We start from the raw sequence: 19137 nt of genomic DNA on the forward strand, positions 1-19137 counted from the left end.
TTTTATATTTCTTGGTTGTATTTCATCAGGTCGTGTTGCACTGTCCTTTGTCTGTTTATCTGTTGTGTTTTTGTGTCCACTGCTGCAAATCAAATTTCCCTTCCAGGGACAATAAAGATCTGAACTGAACTGATAATTAAAATAATAATTATTATTATTGTTATTGTTGTTGTTGTTGCTGCTGCTATTATTCCTCATTCTATCCCTTCCTCGCAGTGTTTTGCATGTATTTCAGCTATCAGTTTTTGCATTTTCTTAAAGTAAATCCTAGACTGTAGTTAGACATAAATGTAATTATTATTTTGAAACCTGAAGCCGGATGTACGCAGTTTCAACATGGCGGCCTTGACAGCTGTGGTCACCAGCAGCTCGTAGAGGGACAGAACGGGGCAGGACAGCGATGGGCCACGGCCAATATCTATCTCGGATAAATAAAACTATCGCCCGGTCTCAAATGTTAGTGATGATTAAGTGATAATTACGGTGTTTCACGTTGATTTATGGCGCATTCGTTTCTAGTTTATGAAGGTAAAGCGGCTGAGTTCAGCTAACTTAGCAGAATTGCTCTTCTAAGGGGAAGGAAGTTTTGCTGTGGCGGAGGAAACATAATAGGAAGCCGGGCAGGGCCGAACTATCCCGACATGGAGGACTCCGGCTCGGCCCTGGAGAAAAATGTGGCCGACCTCACGGTGATGGACGTGTACGACATCGCCGCGGTGGTAGGCCAGGAGTTCGAGCGTATCATCGACCAGTACGGCTGCGAGGCTCTGTCCCGGCTGATGCCCAAAGTGGTGCGGGTGTTGGAGATCCTGGAGGTGATGGTGAGCCGCAACAACATCAGCCCGGAGACCGAGGAGCTGCGGCTGGAGCTGGACAAGCTGCGGCTGGAGCGGATAGACCGGCTGGAGAAGGAGAAGAAGCACAGGAAGGTGTGTCACCTCACAAGCAATCAACTAATGTGCACTGTTATATTTACTTTATTATGCACTTCAGTTGCATTATTTACACAGTTCATTTGTTGCACTTTTTACCTCATAACATTGATGTGACAGCTTGATTAACTTCACTAGCCAAATTAAGATTTTAGGCAAAATCTGGTAAATGTAAATTTGCTTTGGGTTTGACTATACTTTATAGGCAACTAGAAATTAGTTCCATCTCCAGCAATATTGAATAATACTATTCTATATAATAGTATACTATATAATATAAAGTAATAGCCTACAATACAATGAGTTAAGTTTGAAGAAGTACATTTACTTAAAAACTTAAGTTTGTTTTACTGTTTGTAGGCTACTTTGAATTGAAAAATAAATACATATCATTATTTCTTGTGAAAGAGTAGGATTGCAGTTTCCTTAAAAGATAGATATGTGTTTCTTACATGAAATTAGGGCAGTGCGATATGACCTCAAATCAATATCATGATTAATCGAACATTTTACCTCGATAACGATTAATGAACGATTATTTAGTTTTTGTTTTTTTGCCCTCACAGTTCACTGAGAAGTTCTCTGCTGTTAATATGTTCAACTATTAAAGCAGGGATATGTTTTCTAATGAGAGTGGGAATATTGGTTTCGATTAATTTTTCGATTCAACTTCCCAGCCCTGCCTGAAATCTTTCACAAAACATTAAAGCTGAAGATTTCGATGAACATTTGTTGTTGACAAGTGGTTTGCCTTTTAAGGAACAATCAAACGGAGTAACAGAAGGCCCCCAAGTTGCTGTGATTAAATCAGAGAAGTATTCCAATTGGGTGTCAACATCAGTGTTGAATACTACAATACAAGTAGAAGTTCTGCTTTGAAATTGTAACAAAAGTTATACATCTTAAAAGGACTGAAATGACTAGCTGGGAAATTTACTCGAGTACATATACTCAAGGACTGTAGTTACAGTAAATACATCTACTTTAAACAGCCACCCTATATCGGACTTTACACTTCACTGCAATATTATACTGCTTAAGTTTGGTTGATTTTCATGTGTAATTCATTTGATCAGCTCAGAATACTTGATACAGAGGTTAAAAGCTTCTCATTGATTTTTAGTTATGTTGTTGATTAGACCAGCCTTAGGATTTAAAGAGGACACATTATACCCCTTTTCCACCTTTTCAAACAGTCCCCTGTGGTCTTAATGAAACATCTGTGCTGTGCTTTGGTCAAAATATAACATGAATAAAGCACCAGAGGAGGTTTGTGACCCTGTATAAAGCAGCTCTCTCAGAACGCTCCGTTTTTGTGTGTGTGTCTCTTTAAATGCAATGAGTCCCCCCTGAGTTTTCCCGGTAGACATCACTCCTCCGTAGCGAGAATAAAACTGGCGAACCTGCGCAAAAGTTTTGCTCTAGGCTGAGGGTGGAGTCCATGGGGGAGGGTATTTTTACAAGAATCCCACTTGTGATGAAACGCAGCACTTATCTCTGTGTTGTAAGACTTGTGCAGATCACAAACAAAGGACTGGATGGATTCATTTCACATGTTGTAGACACTCAGGTTACCAAAATATATGTTCAAAAACACTGTAAAAGTGTCTTTTTCATAATATGTCCCATTTAAGGTATGTAAGGGCATCGTGTACATGGACTGGTATTACTGTAATTTTCACTGCAACTCCTTCTGCTACTATCTCTTGTATGTATTGTAACTATTATATTGTGTTCATAGATAAATAGAGATGAATAATCTTATGGGACCAGATTGTAATGCTCTTTAAAGGGGCTATATGTAACTGCGTTTGTAGTGATACCGCATGGCCGTTTGGCGAACTGCACCAGTAACCTGTTGCTCGCTCTCCCTCGCGTGCTCGTCATACGTGCTCGTCATACGTGCTCGTACGTACACAAACGAGCATCATCATCGTGGAGGTGAAGACCGGGAGTGTGTGATGAGTTTGTCCGCCTTTGAGAGCTCTTAGAGCGGATAGAAGTGTGTGGAAGGCGGCCTCTGGCTATATCGGGAGTGTGTGATGAGTTTGTACTGTTGATCTCTGTAAGCGGAGCGGTGTGAGGAGGATGTTGAGAACGTGCATAAAATGTCACTTCCTGGAGCTTTCTCGGAAAATACGACCCGGGGGAACTTTTTATACAGGCAACACAGATAGACAGTGAACATCTACTTTTTCACATCAGTTAACCGTTCGCTTATTAATGGGCGATGAAACACGATTTTTACATGTAAAAAGTTACATATAGCCCCATTTTAAGGAGCAATTTCGCATAGCAAGCACTTTTTTTTTGTCAAACATCTTGCAGGTAATAGTAATTCTCTTGTACTTGAGGAACTCGTATAAGAGAATTCAAAACTACTGTTTTTATGCTTTTCTTCAAAGTAAAAGAATTGAGTACTTTTTCCAGTTCTGGCTGTTGCACTTTAACTAATGATGTACCACAATATGCACATTTTCTTTTTCATCTCCTTCATTTTTTATTTAATTTATACAATCTTTTATTTAAACTCTGCCTTTCAAGCAGTGTACACCAATGCATTGTTTGTATGTTAAAAGTAAAACCTTTCAATCATAAAACAATGCACACAAATACTAAGGGAAGAAGCAAAACTTGAAATGACTCATACGCAGACTTCTATGTTGGAAAGTTTGAGCTGCAGATGTGACATTTTTCATGTGAAAATGTGGTGACCTGACTGAGCTCTCTCTAAGCCAGAGCAGAAAAATCCATCGCACACTCATGAGACACAGTTAATCAGTGTTCACCACCGCTCAGTCACCGTCACGAGAAACTCACACGTAAACTTTTATAGCCGCTGAGCAAACTGAGCCTGAGCTTTAAAATGACTGACAACAATACTATATAGTGTTGTGAGTTTAAAGTGATCTGGTCAGCGTCTTAGTACACTGAAGATCATGTAAAAGTATGTTCCTGAACTCAAAATTGAAATCACATGATACCTTTTAACTGTACTCCACTTCATTGAGCTGACAGCTTTTACTACTGAAATAAAGATCATGTGTAAAAAAAAAAAAATTGTTAGTAAGTTATGAAAATGTATATAATGTTAAAGATGAAATCAGTGGTTCATAATCTAATTGTCTTGTCTCAGTCTGTAGGTGCAGCTCGTTGTCAAATTGAGGATATTTTTTGTGTTTTTTATATTTTGTAATAGGTAATGTATGTATTTAAAAAAATATAAACAGCAAAGACGAGAGATGAAGTCCTTACAATAAATTCAACTTTTTTGCAGCACAACATTTTTGCTTTTTCTGTTGTATCATCGTTGTAAAACGTCTTAGATTTATCAGGAGATGTTTAGCCCGAGCCCTAGGTTGTGAATCTCTGAACTAAACTGTAATATTTAAATCTAGGCTTAACTGAAGCATCGACAACAGTAAAATGCTGCATTCTGGGCCTTCCTAGCTAATTTGTGCTGTTGGTGCAGGGATGTGATTCTTCCAGATTCGTCCGGAATTTTCCAACATGAAATGACAATTGACATAAATTTTCCAACATGAAATGACAATTGACATAAATAATCAATGACTGTGTTTCCCACATATAGACTGTATTTGTCACTTACAGTGTTGTCTTAACAAACATATAAGCATATTAGCTAAACTGTTGTTTTTACTGTTTAGTCGCCATTTAAGATCAATAACTAGTGGACGATCTGCACTCATTCTCTGCACTAGTGGGAGTGTTGCAGGTAGCGTCTGTATGCTCTGCAGGTGTAATTCTGAACTAAGTTTTTCTACATCTTTGGAACAAGCCTTTTCACGTGAGGCTCACCTGTTGTGAGAATGGAAGTGCAAGGGAAACTTTTTCAAACTAGTTAAGTTTTTTGGGCGACTTTGTGTATTTGACTTTCTCCTGGCCTCTTTTAATTCAAATCAAGTTCTCTGTGAACTAAAACAAGGTCCTTTCTCCACTGCATAAACATTTGAATTCAAATAGTTTGCCATTATTGCAAGTGTAATAAACAGAACGAAAGTAAACACTAAAATGAATTCTGTTACCTTTGAGCTCTCACTCTGTGATGTCTTACTCGGTGTCAGGATGCAGGTTTCATTTAGTCCCGACTTCCGATTATGTAATCTTGTATCCTTCCCATTAGTCTTATGACTAATTGGAAAATAAACACACATACGACAAATATAGCTCGAGTGTGAGATGAGAAACATTTCCCTTCTGAGTCAGGGACCCATTTTCCATCAACTGTCAACATGTGTCGCTAAAATAACAATGAACTACCTACTTATCCTATTTCTTACTACACTACTACTTCTTTACTCGACTCCTTTTTTTCCGGAAAGCTATAATTAATTTTAAATCTTTTTAATTTGGACACAAGAAATGTACGATTAGTATAACATAAACAAATAAACAGAATCAAAGTTGTTTGTTTAAGTACAATAAAATAGTTTGTTTAATTTTTGTTCAAACTTAAAGTCCTGAAAAGTCTAGAAGTTCCAGTCTGTGATCCTTTGCTTATTCATTTTCTCTCAAATTTAAGAAAATTCAAGTAATCTAAAAGTTTGGACTGCTGATTAGACAAAATCGTGTGATATTGTCCATGTAAAACGGACTTGTTTTTCTGTTACTGCATGGAATGTGTTTATGTGTGAGACCGTTTCAAAGCATAATCAAGCGCCTCTACTCATACAAATATGGCATATTCAAGGGAAACCCTAAATAAATCAGAAGAGATTCAAAACAAATGCAGGAGTTTCTATTCAGACACCATTCTGCTGAAGTCCATAAATGTTATCCTCTGGGGATCCTGAATATCTTAAAGAATGTTCTAATATTACGTACGTTAAGATGGTCCCTGTCTGTGTTTTACTATTATACATGATGTGTCTGGATTTATATTAATTCTGCTTTATGTTTAGTATTTCACTGCTGAAGCTGTTTCAGGTTGTTCTCAACCTCAATGAATAGCTGAGTAGATTAATTGGTCAACCCATTGAAGAACACTTAAGTAGAGGTGGGGGAAAAAATCGATTGATGTAAAAGTCGAGATTCTTACCTCCTGAGATTTCAAATAGATTCATAACTTCAAAAAATTCGATTGATTAATCAGTCGCTCCCTGCTAAGTGCTAAGGCTAGCTCTTTAATTCAGTGGAATGCCAAATGGAGCAGCAAGAAATTCAGCCAGTCTCACGTTAACTGGAGTAGGTCCTGAAGTATGTACTCATTCAGAAATAGACTCTGAATCATGAAGCCAGAATCATTCTGAATTGAAAATAATTTAGATTCTCAATCAAATCGTGACCCCCCCCCCAAGAATCGAAATTTGAATCGAATCGTGAGACACCCAAAGATTCCCAGCCCTACACTTAATCCTTCAGGATATCTTTGAACTCATGTTGTCAGAGAATTGTAGAGGCACAAAAAAAGGCTAAACTAAACTGCCATATAGTAGGCATTGTCAGAAAGAAAAGATAATGTTAAATCTTGTAATTCGTGTTTTTATGTTGATGCATATGTGTAGGAGCTGGAGCTGGTGGAGGACGTGTGGAGAGGAGAAGCTCAGGACCTCCTCTGTCAGATCTCTCAGCTGCAGGAGGAGAACAAAAGCCTCCTCACCAACATGTCCATCAAAGACCCCATGAGTGAGGAGGACCTGCAGAGGCATGAGGGTGAGGACCAGGGCTCAGGACACACATGCACACTTTAACTCACCTCTAAAGACTATAGATAATGCTAGCATACTGCTATATGTACTATATACTCTTTATATTGTTTGTTTATATTTCATTACAATATCTATAAACATTAAATTAAACATTTCACTAAAAATATATATTTTTACAATTTATACATATTTTCATTATTTTATTATTTACTATTTTAATTATCCTTCTTTATTTAGTTAGTTTAACATCTAATTGTGCCACTCATGATTAATGTTGTAAGATTTGTTGTAGTCCTAAAATCTAACCCTGGTTCCTCAAAGTAAAGTGCTCTTAAACTATATTTTAAAAAATCTGTGCAAACCAGGTTGATTATTGTTTGTGTCTTTATTGATAGACGATTGTTGGATCTTAAAATCTTGCGCAGGAGCCACAACAGAGGTGTTGTTATTGGTACATTTTGAAGAGAATCGTGTTTCAATAATATTTGATTATACACAAGAACACTACAAGAAATACACGCACACGCACATGCACACACACACACACACGCATACACACACACACACACACACACACACAAACACACAAAGGAAGCCTTCTCTGGTGTCTGACGGAGAGCTAGTCTCGTCTCTGCATCAGAGTCTCTCTGGTGGTTTCACACAGAGGACACAGTCACACTGACACAGTGTGCACAGACCAGCCTCAGAGTACCAGCACACCTGCTAGACTCTCTCTCTCTCTCTCTCTATCACAGACACACACACATCTTTACATCCACACATGCATCTGCACAATGCGGAAGTGCAAAATCCTGAGGCTGGCTCCAGGAACCCCGGAAGTCACACCACAGCCAAAAAAGCTGTTTTTACAGCAAAGAATTAACTGATACAAAAATCTAAATAGGTCTGATTATTAATTGTCATCATGGGCACACACTGCACGGCGGGTGACCGTTTTGATTTTATGAACGATTCGTGTGTTCTCCATAGTTAGGCACGTAGCTGACATGATTGACAGGTGGGCGTGATGTAACTGTTCCTCAAGAGGCTCTAAGCCTGTCTTTAGGTTGACTAAAAGTTAGGGTGAGACAGGACTACCAGCATGGCAGCTGCTGCCTATGAGCCCCCGGAGCCCCCTGTAGTAACAGATGGCTGACATCGCTCAGGCGTCGTCCATTAATATTTACAGTCCATGATCTTCACACACACACTCATCTAGGCATGCATACTCATAAAGTGTTGTGAGTATACATTAATGTTGTAAGATTTGTTGTAGTCCTAAAATCTAACCCTGGTTCCTCAAAGTAAAGTGCTCTTAAACTATATTTTAAAAATCTGTGCAAACCAGGTTGATTATTGTTTGTGTCTTTATTGATAGACGATTGTTGGATCTTAAAATCTTGCGCAGGAGCCACAACAGAGGCGTTGTTATTGGTACATTTTGAAGAGAATCTTGTTTCAATAATATTTAATTATACACAAGAACAAACATTTTGTTTGTTTTTAAAGCATTCCCTCCCCATCTTCTTCATCCAGGTATGACGGAGAGAGAGAAGCAGGTGATGAAGAAGCTTAAAGAAGTGGTGGACAAGCAGAGAGATGAGATTCGAGCCAAGGACCGAGAGCTGACCCTAAAGAGCGAGGACATAGAAGCAGTAAGACAACCAACAGATTGTTGTCAGTCTGTCGTATTGCAGACTGTTATAATGATGTATGTAATCCACTGAGGTGTAACAGTTCCAGTAGTTTTCTGCATGTTGTATCACAGTCATGGCTTGCTTACAGTTAAAGCTCTGATTGTAGAGCTTTCAGTGACAGGCTTTTTTCACTGTTTCCACTTCGGTCATGTTTTCATTTTTTTTTTTTTTACCTTTTCTGCTTCCATCTCTGTGTGTCTTTCTGCAGCTCCAGCAGCAGCAGTCTCGCCTCATGAAAATCAACCACGACCTGCGACATAAAATCTCCGTGGTGGAGGCTCAGGGGAAAGCACTGATTGAACAAAAGGTGGAGCTGGAGGCGGGTGCTCAGACGCGCGGGCAGGAAGTCGGCGCTTTACGGCAGGAAGTCCAGCGCTTGAGGGAACGACTTCAAGGAGATCAGACTGCCCAGAACCCAGAGGAGTCCCTGCCTCAGCCCCCCTCCCCTGCAGAGGTAAGACAGCACGATAAGGACAATACAAGAAACACATGTGAGGCTGCAGTTAGAACTAAATGTTGACCTTAGAGTTACTGTCCTAACCCTGGGGTAAACAACAAACAAACAGAGTAACAACAAACAAAGTGTGTGTGCTGGTGGGCATGTAGGTAAACTATCACATAATTTGATTCTGTCTACATGAAGTGATTTATTCAGGCCTGTGACATTCACAGGTAACATATTTTTTCTCTTTTCTTTATATTTTAGTCAGTTCAGTTTTACATCCATGCAGTCTGGAGGTAAAAACAAATAAAACTAAAATGAAACAAATTCCTACCCTGGTTTTAAGTTGTACAAGAATTGCCAGTCTACTCCTTTATATTCTATTATTCTGTCACCTTTAGTGGAATAGAATAAAGTACTACAAAAGCAAACAACGAGCTGTTTATCTAAGATATGTGCAGGGGCTGAAAACAGAAGGAGAAAGTTAGCCTTGTTCTGTTCAAACAGATCTGCACGGTTCTGACACATACAGCACCTTAAAACTAAAAAAAAAAGACACATTATAAACTGCATTCATTTGTGAGATTTAGAGGAGCCGGTTAGCAAATACCTTCAGGCAGAGCCCGGCTAGCTTTTTCGTCCAGTTTCCGGTCTTTCTACTGAGCTTGGCTACCGTATCTTCTGGCTCTAGTTCTATTTTGGGGAAGAGTTATGACAGTGGGTTCAACCTTTTAATTTAGCGCTCACAAAAGACGCAAACTCATGTATTTTCAACAGTGTTTCCATCTTTTAAAGTTATAAGTACTGATATAATCCTAAGAAATGCAGCTACACTTTGAACAAGCCAATTCAATGTAGGTTATGGTTTTTGAAAGTGCTTTAATCTCTTGTTCTTGCATCCATTATGATTCCTAATCACTTCCCCCTGAAGCCAAAAAATAGCAAACAAACACACACAATTGGTAGGATTGCTTTTTAAACAGGTGTTAAAGTATCTCTTACTCCACCAGCATGGTAAAGCTGCTGCAGCGATGGGTGCTGAGGGCTGGTCAAACAGACCTGAGCCCTCTGAGCTGATGGAGGGTGGGTTTGAACCTCCCCCCCAACCCCTGCCTGGTTCCCTCAGCCCAGAGGGACCCTTGGATGAGGAAGCTGAGGACGAGGCTGTGTTACTCTGGGTAATGCAGGAGTGCTAGCTAGAAAACCAGACTGCTGTGATTGTCTCTAACTCCAACCTGCACCCTCTATGTCTGTGGAGAACAACCGAATCAGTAGAGACAAAACAATGTAGCAGACTAACGTTTGAATGACCCATGAGAAGTGCTGAAATGGCTCTGCATGGGTGTTCAGGAACTAACAGAGTGTTAGAAGGATTTCACGCTGGTCAGCCAACTGGGTGAGACTTTGTGCACAACAGCACTGATGACCTTTCTAAGAATAGATCCCTCAAGCCGCTCAGCCTCTAACAGCACTCGAAGTCGTCTTTTATTGCACCATGATCCGCTGTACAGTTTTAGCAGTTTAAAGTCCAACTGAAATTGAATAGCAGGTCTGTAAATCACGTATCAGGTGTTTTCCCTTCAGCAACAGATTCATACCTGAACAGTCGAGTATGAGTCTGGTTGCTCTGGATGTCCAGATGTCACAGGTTAGGGGCGACTCTCTGCCAATTTAAGTGAAGTTGCAACGCTGTGTTCAGCTACTTCATACCGTTTAGGAATAGCCACTTGTTTGCGTGTGGGTTACACGTGGTGTGGCTCAAGTATAATAATGCTACAAAAAAAAGTGTGGCTGCTACGAATAGGATGTGTGAATGTCGCTGTTATGTTATTTAGCAAATAGTTTATGTGAACTACTTGTCCCCTAATGAAGATTAGCCTGCTAGCTAGTATCAATCAAACACAGAGACGCCCCTGTAGCTAGGTGAGAGGAAAAGAGGGGAACAAATTCTATCAAAGTTTTTTTATTTATTAAAATAGTTGGTACATTTAAAAATAAATAAATATATTGACGTAAAGTGTGACTGCGTAAAGGGATAGTGGAATGCAATTTCAGTTGGACTTAAACATAGTGTATGGCACACACGTTTAGCAGCATTTAAGGTTTGTTTTTATTCTCAGTGCATGAGTGACTTCTGTCAGCTGCATGTGTCATTGAAGCCTTGCAGGTGTCTAACAGACATTGTATGTCTCAGTGTGCTGAGTTTAAAAAAACTAAACATAGTTTTAGCCTCAAGGGAGGGGGGAAGGGCAATTGTATTGGAACAAGGCCTGATATCTGACTTAAGAGTTCAACGTTTGCCACCAGGAGGCGATGTGCGATGAGGACATGCCTGCTGTGTTCCAATATTTTACTAAGGTATCCTCATCTCCTTCCCGCCTTCCTTCCTTCTCTCTGGTTTTGTTTCCTCTTTTGATGCATTTCTCTCTCGCCAGGAGGCGTTGTGTGAGGAGGAGTCTGGAGGCCTGGACCCAAAGGACCCCAATCGTCCCAGGTTCACCCTACAGGAGCTAAGGGACGTTCTCCACGAGAGAAATGAGCTGAAGGCCAAAGTGTTCCTGCTGCAGGAGGAGCTGGCCTACTATAAAAGGTAACCAAAGACTTAGTAGATTATTTGTCAGACTTTGAAAAGGCCACTCACCATGATGTAAAACATTGGTATGTGTTGACAAACATTTGAATCTTCGAGGGTTGGCTTTTTTAGCAGCCGCCGGCTTTGTTTTCATTTGCACACAGTGACCATAATTGGGTGAGACAGTGAGGATGGAGAAGAGCAAGCCTTAGCAAACTTTGACAGCGTTTGGTTTTCTCGTAGACTTCGAAACAATTCTAAATGTTGTCATCTGTGACGCACATTGAGTGTGGGCTAATGCATGGTTGAAGTTTTTACATGCTTACGAATGCTACAAATGACAGATTTTCCTTTTTCAGAGCATGTGAGTTTTTAATTTCTGTCAGGACCTAAAGACAATTTCAGCCAAAATCTTAAAAAGTGTATCCAACCCTATATCACCAACCCTGCTTGACTTTTCCTACTCAAAGGCTCCATCTGTTTCTTACATACAGTGAAGTTCAAAGGCTTTTGTGATGTGTCAATCTGAAGAGACCCTTACTTATATCTACAGCTACTTAATTCCGGGTTTGTTGTTGATTGTTATTATTATGATTTTTTCAGTGAGGAGACAGAAGACGATATAATTACTCCCTCTCCGTCACCCTCACCTGAACCAAGGACTCGCTCCCGTACTACTACTCAGCCCGAGTCTGGAATCAAACGCTTGTAAGTTGTTATCAGTTCTGCAAACTCACCTCAGAAATGTCTTCTCATGCGAACACGCTCACACAGTACCCGCCTTCGATTTGATCAAGCAGCTTGTTCAAGTCAAAATCCCTCAGTAAGATTGCTTTGCATGTGCTGAGCAAAACCTATTTGAAGCAGCCCCTGCATACTAAAACCTGACACCCCATAAGAAATTGAGATTAAGGCTCATGCATGTATTTTACAATAGAATAAATGTCTCTTCACCAATCTTCACTCTCTATCGAGCTTATCTCTTTTTTAGGATATTTTGATATTTCCTGTAATAGATTGTCAAAATTAAAAGTGTGCAGGATACTTAATGTAAATTTTTAAACAAGCTTTAAACAAATACCTTTACAAATAATCAGAGGTTTAAAGGGACCACAAAAAAAGACCTGAATTGGCTGTATCCATCAACAACAACAAACAGTGATCGAGCTGGGTCACTGCTCATGTCTGTGCCTGCTTCCAGAGTGTTTTTGTATCCTTGAAATACAAACCAGAGATAACACAGCGGCGGATTCACATTTTCAAAGCTGCTGTAGTTATTGCCAACGTTCAGAGCTGAACTCGGTCTTCTTCATGATCAAACGTGATGTTGAGGAAAGTGATCTGCAAATTGGTGAGAATTCTGCCCTAATTTATCCTCTAAAAGTGGACAAACATTGTGAATTATCAGTTTCATTGCTCATTTCACTCACATTTATAACAGAGAAAGGCATGTTTAGCAGATTTTTTCTGAATTTGGGGAAAAGAAACTTAACATTATAAGCATTTTGTCAGACACTTTAAATCACATTCTAAGACTAACAATTGCAAAACAAAAACAAATGATTCTTTCATTGAATGGGCATATTTAGATAAGGGTTAAGATGTAGAAAATACCGAAAGTCATCTTAAAGAAAGAATCTGAACGCATCTTCAACTTCTGTTTTAAGGCTGATTTCCTACATAGTTTGTGTTTGTGCTGTTTTTGTGTGTTGTAACATTGCTTTGGGCAGGCAGTAAGTATCAATTCAAATTTTCACAGCATTTGCACAATAAATTCCAAGATAACTGTATATTCAATGTGAAGCTACAAGCTAAATAAAGAGCGCTGCCATTTGCCTGCTAACACAACATTTTTCAGCTCAAGACGAGGACAATTTTGTCCTCCGCTTGCGCTTAGCACTTAATTATGGTGCGCTCTAACTTGATAACTCCTTCGTGCAAACGCGAGGGGAGGCGAGTTGGATGTGTGTCGCTGTAGGAGAGCGGAGGATTTAGTGTGAGCGGAGGTGTCGCCAAACAGCAGTGTGTTTTTGTTTCATGCTGGTGCTCAAGGGCGACATCTACTGGATCAAAAAGGTCGAACATTCTTCCTTTAATACTGTCAGTCGTTAAATTATTGGAGGTGGTATCGTTTTTAAACCCCGTGTTATCAATAAGTATAAAAGTATTGAACATTTAACAACCTTTGTGTGCATGGTTAATGATTAGCATGATTTTGTCTTCACGGGTCTGGTTCAAGACATGATATACGCAAACTCTAAATAGCCATACCGCAAAGAGAAGCAGAGTGTATTCTTCTGCTTACATCCGTTTTTCTCCCTAGCATGAACTACAGCATGACTTCCTTTGATTTGAACCTTTACACGAGTCCAAACAGAGGTTAAACGTTGATGTGGTCCCTGTCTCCCCTCTGTGCGTCCTCCCATCCCTCCCCCCTCTCTCTCTCTCTCTCTCTCTTTATCTCTTCCTGTTTGTGCCTGTGTGTGTCTGTACTTCTGTGTAACAGGATCTTCACAGCCATTATGCCGATGGTGGCTGCTGGTTTGATCCCAGATGACCCCACTTTACAGCCAATCAGACGTCTCGTATCTCTTGTATGACTCGTTTTGTGGTTGGCTTCAGAGTCCGTAACCTCTTGCATGTGCAGGGCTGCTTTTCCCCACCTTTGTAGTACTCTGACTGGCTGATTGTTGGGAAGTCTTACAAAGATTGTGGATCATAGAAAATCAGCCTGTCAGAATATGAACATGTAGTCTGTTGTCTCGTCTTTTCCCTCATCTGACCACCATAACAACTCCTCTGTGTTTTAAACTCATCCAAGTAATTCTGTGGAAGTTACAAACTAAAGTGCTTTTTGTGCTTAAGTAACTGTTAGAGACTGAGATAACACCGCTGAGAGTGAACTCAACATCTCTTAATATATAATGATATTAATACAGAGGAAAGTTTTTAACCATCACTTGACTTGAGTTAATGTAAAGATGCTCTTTGTGACATTTTGCACATTTTGTCGGTTAAATCAAATAATTTCTACAAACAGAACAAATGAAGTGATAAATCAGAATCAGAATCTGGGTTTATTTCCAAGTACATTTACACATACAAGGAATTTGACTTGGTGTATTGGTGCTAAACAATTAACACGGAAATAAAGCAGAACTAGCAACAACTTATAAAAAAATAAAAAACACAAAATGTACAAAAGGTGCAATGTAGGAGCTCTGCAGTGGACTATGAGACTATGTGTGTAACGAGATCATAATCATTCTAAAGCGCAACATTTTTGATGGGGTCGCTTCAAACTAAACTTTTTGTTTCATCTAATGCGGTTTGTTTGAAATGTGAGAGATTGAACAACATGCAGACAACTTGTTGCCATAGCTTTATCAGGGAGAAGCAGGTAGCCGGGCAACTTCATAACATTAAGAAGGTTCAAGAAGTTCACCCTTTTTATTTAAAGAAACTCAAAAATGCTGAAATATGAAATAATCGCTATTCAAGACTTGTCTCTAGAATGACCCGAGCACAGGCCTTTATCTGGTGATCGCATGATTCAACATGTTGCATTTTGCGGCGTTATGCCTTCTCCAATAGCACTGATGTTCCACTTAAATATGTGCCATTTAAAATAAAATAAAATGTTGATATCATGCGCTTCAGCACTTAACAAGCGTAAATGGTCAAACTTTGTCCAGCTCTTTGCTGCCTGTTGAATTCATGATGAACTTTCTTCACAATAATCATACAGCTGTATCAGAATAACAAAAATAATCATTTTTATCTGCCGATGTTGCAAAATGTAGCCCCCTAACACTGCTTTAAAAGGACTGATACTTCCTGCACACACAGTACAGTTATGCTGTTATTTGCTGTCTTCTGACGGTTCACTGACATTTCCATTAACGACCTCACCTCTTTCTCCCCTGGTCCCAGGTTTAGTTTCTTCTCCCGGGACAAACAGCGGGGCACACAGCGGAGCGCACAGTTTGACGGCTCGTGGACAGGGAAGGACGACGTGTACACCGAACAAGCACAGGAGGCGTTGCAGCACATGTAGTGACAAGTCAAACTCCAAAACTGTTTAACACTCCCATGTTCATCACTCGAGGCCGGCTCATCAACTGCAAATCAAAACCTCCACTACGAGACACGCTGCATCTAAGATCTCATTATCATCTCTGCTGGTTGAGAGAAGGTGAACGGAAAGAGGAGTGAATGGATGAACTTTTAGAGGGCTCCTTCTTAGATAAAGATATTTATAAAAGAACTTCCCCACAAGGTTTCTTAAAACGTCACGTGATTCTCAGTGATTAATTTCACATTCAGACTGTATAACTGTAAAGTTACGTTCAGACAAAACACAAAGCACATTTTCTTCCACATACCATGTAGACTCCTTTATATACAAAATGTTCTTTTTTTATCCGGTATCTGGACACCACAACAAATATTAAGTTTTCCCCCCATTTTCTGAATGGTGAAAAACATCATGGCTCTCCGTTCATTATATCATAAGACACATGAAACTTTATCGTCACTGGATTGCGACTATACTTCAGAGCTTCAGACCTACAGCGTCACAAAAATAATACAAGACGTAAAACGTTTAACTTTAAAAAATCAGGGGTAAAGGCAAGAGCAAGATGAAGTGACAAACAATAATAAGAACATATGATACTAATAATAATAATAAATTGGTCTTTTATGGCGCTTTTCTAGATACTCAAAGAAGCTCCATGATAAATCGTGTCGGAATAATAATTATTGCTACATTGGATACTTTTGCTCAAGTTAAAACATTCAAGTCGTTTTCACATATGCACTCCTGAAAATATCTAGATAATTTCAGGAGAACTGTCTCAGATATTCTCCTGACCTGGCTGTTCACATATGCTCCTCACACTAGGAGACTATCCCTGTCAGACGGGAGGGTGGGGGTGGGGGGGTCTCCCGAGGTAAGACGTGAGGTAATAAAAAAAAGACGTGGAAGTAGAGGACATGCAACAGAGGCCGCTTTACGACACTATAATGAGAATATTTGCCTTTATATCAATGCTACTTATAGTTCGTAAGGAATCACAATATCAAAAAATGAGCGGAGAAGAACATACTTGCAAAAAGAAAACTTAATGCAGCAGTTTAGTTATGTGTACGGAGATCGTAGCGGTCGCATGCATACACTCTATGCACCGTGCAGTACTAACAATATAGAAACGTCACTCCCTCTCCTATTGGCTCGAGCTGAATTCTCCAGAGAATATGCTGCGACGTTCTCACATAAGCTCACTTGGACTTGCTGCGGAAAAAATCCTAGGGGTCGGGCAGGATAAACTCCGGGTGAAGTACGAATGAAAAATGAAGCTCTTTGGGTTCACACATACAGCTCCTCCGGAAAATATCCTGAGTTTTTCAGGAGTTTTCTGCGGGTGTAAAAGCCCTTAATGTGTCTGCCATGGTTCAGGATAAAAAGGGGGGTCCTTGGCTTCACACAGTAGAGTTTTTGCATCTTTGCATTGACTGCATATATTATTACCCCACTGAAAAATGTGCTTCTTGTTTGGTCTGACCTCGTAAAAGTATTATAAAATATTACAGGTGCTGAACAGTTAGCACTAGAAGAGAGAGTGAACTCAAGTTGTATGATGGAAAATGGAAAGTCGTAATCCAAATGGTCAACGATCATGTTGTTTAATGCCTGGAGTATTCACAAGTGGTTGGAAAGAACAACAAAAAATGTGCTGCACAACTGAATAACTGACTTTAATATTGCTCTAGATGTATGGGGTGTATTGAACTAATCTTATATCACAATCCCTGTTCAAATTACAAGGCCAGTCTGCAAAGAAAACCATTCAACAACAACACCAACAATTGCTCTTTAGATTCCACTTTGCAGTACGTTGGTCTGTTTGAAATGTGATATAGGCAGCTTGTAGGTCCATCACCAGCATAACTTTGCAGTTTAACATATCTAAAGAGCTCAGCCGTATAAAGTGATGCTTAAAAACACCTTTTTAAAGTTGTGTATAGAAATAGACAAAACAGAAACACTCAAATGCTTTATTTATAATGTATGCCCTGTTTAAGTATGGACGCCCATTACTGCCAAGACAAGAAACACACGCGTGGATTATTTGCCGCAATTCAAAATCACGGGGTTACATTGGAAGTAAAACTGCAATATTCCTCAAATTATGTTTGAGTCAGAAAAGTAATAGCCTGGATACAAACAGATCTCCAGATTATTTTAATTGAAATGGCATTATTTTAAAATCAAGTCTGTTATTTTTTAATCCCAAAAAAAAACGTTACTTTTATTTTGAGGTGATTATCAAACTCTAAATACCAGACAAACAAAATCTTGATATCAGTATACCGAGATAACAACAGTAGGCTTCTGTTTTAAGACATAAGTTGTTTCTTTGTGATTGGTCGTCCCAGTATGTTGAGATAAACACGTTCTCTGGTGATACATTTGCGTAACTGAGAAATGTAAACTGTACGCTCGCAATAATGTAACTTTGTATCCGCAGGGTGAAAAAATGTGTTATCATAATCGAATAATCGAAACAATATTTGTTTACTTACATTTTAAATTGTGTTATCTTCAGAAAACAAGTAGTTTTAATGTCTGAATGATTAACTGGAGGAACAAAAGTTTTCTTGCATAATGTCTTGTTTTATCCTCAGAAAATAGGTGCATTCAATGTAATAATCAGTTTAAAAAACTCTAATTGTCTTTTTAGTTCATGAGATTTTGAGATAAATTAAACCATGAAGAAAAGAAAAGAAAATGATCAGTGATTTGGACAATACGGCATTAAAAGAAACAATTTGCGAGCACAGATATTCTCTGCTTCTGTAGCTTCTGCTTCTCCACCTTGACTTCAAACTACGCAGACACTAATACTTTACTTTCTGGTGTGACGAAGTGTATTTGAATAATACCGGCACTTAATCTTTGTCAAATCTCAACTAACAAGCTGGAATCATGAATGTCAAATGAAGAAAACACTATAATCAGTGTGTTTTAAAGCAGCTCCTTTTGTTTATTGTATTTACTGACAAAAGAAAGATATTTATTTCAGAACCATTTCTTATTATACTACTGTACAGCGGAAGCTCAAAGGGACCTGGACAAGGATCATTTACACCATGAAAGATCAAAAGGGATTTTATTTCTCAAACTGAGCAACCTGTCTGAATGCTGACTCGCATTTTTTAGCTCATTCTTTAGCTCATTCTTTAAGTCGGTGTTCATGACCCACTCCTGTGTGTTTCCCTGTTCAAATGCATACATAAAAGATAAAGAAATGAGCGCTTTGCTTAACAAGCTGGCTGTCCCCCTCCCTAATAAAACCATTCTGAAATGTTTCAGGTGTCTGTCTTTTTTTTAATGATTTCTAAACTGTTTCCAGTCTTCACTCATCAAGTTTTTAGAAAATCATGACTGACCAAAAGAAGTGTTTATTATATACTATTTTAACTGTCTTTTTTCTTTCTTTGTTAATTTCAGCTTTCTTATAATTTAACACGTTTACCCAAAAAATATCCAATTTAAACCTGTAAATTTATCTTTTTTTTTTTTTTCCAAAATCTTAGCTTATTCTACTGGTAAGTTTTTTTTGGCCCTTATAGGCAATCTCTGTAGTGGCTCTTTTTTATTTTATTTTTTCAAATCTTTTAATCTTGAGTGTGAATTTTGTAAAATAAAGGTGAATTGACCTCTTTAATTCACGCTACAAATGTAACAATTTCAATTCCACTGCTTTAACAAGTTATTCAAGTCTTCTAAATTCATCTTGAAGACATGTACGAACTTAAA

At 38.9% G+C, this 19137-nt stretch overlaps 1 protein-coding gene across 6 annotated transcripts; it reads left to right on the plus strand.

Annotated features, from left to right (window-relative positions):
* Positions 1–319: 319 nt before the first annotated feature.
* rilpl1 (Rab interacting lysosomal protein-like 1) lies at positions 320–18686 on the plus strand. Of its 6 annotated transcripts, XM_065965267.1 has the most exons (10): positions 320–929; positions 6458–6605; positions 8138–8256; positions 8507–8752; positions 9751–9918; positions 11048–11098; positions 11176–11330; positions 11916–12020; positions 13819–13906; positions 15246–15385. In XM_065965267.1, exons 1-10 carry the CDS (start codon positions 642–644, stop codon positions 15249–15251), a joined length of 1374 nt encoding a protein of 457 aa, XP_065821339.1. In that variant the 5' UTR covers positions 320–641; the 3' UTR covers positions 15252–15385. The 6 variants fall into 6 exon arrangements, with proteins under 6 accessions (XP_065821339.1, XP_065821341.1, XP_029137442.2 ...); XM_065965269.1 differs by lacking the exon at positions 15246–15385 and having other exon boundaries at positions 13819–13912; XM_029281609.2 differs by lacking the exon at positions 13819–13906 and having other exon boundaries at positions 321–929; positions 15246–18686.
* Positions 18687–19137: the final 451 nt, after the last annotated feature.

This window comes from Labrus bergylta, chromosome 17 (assembly GCF_963930695.1).
Source record: "Labrus bergylta chromosome 17, fLabBer1.1, whole genome shotgun sequence".
NCBI classification, from domain to species: domain Eukaryota; kingdom Metazoa; phylum Chordata; class Actinopteri; order Labriformes; family Labridae; genus Labrus; species Labrus bergylta.

What these genes read in the sequence shown, in the direction of transcription:
- rilpl1 (XM_029281609.2), top strand. Translation starts at nt 642, where the DNA reads ATGGAGGACTCCGGCTCGGCCCTGGAGAAAAATGTGGCCGACCTCACG. An exon ending in AGGAGAAGAAGCACAGGAAG is followed by an intron (nt 930 to 6,457) that starts GTGTGTCACCTC and finishes GCATATGTGTAG; the next exon opens with GAGCTGGAGCTGGTGGAGGA. An exon ending in AGCCCCCCTCCCCTGCAGAG is followed by an intron (nt 8,753 to 9,750) that starts GTAAGACAGCAC and finishes TTACTCCACCAG; the next exon opens with CATGGTAAAGCTGCTGCAGC.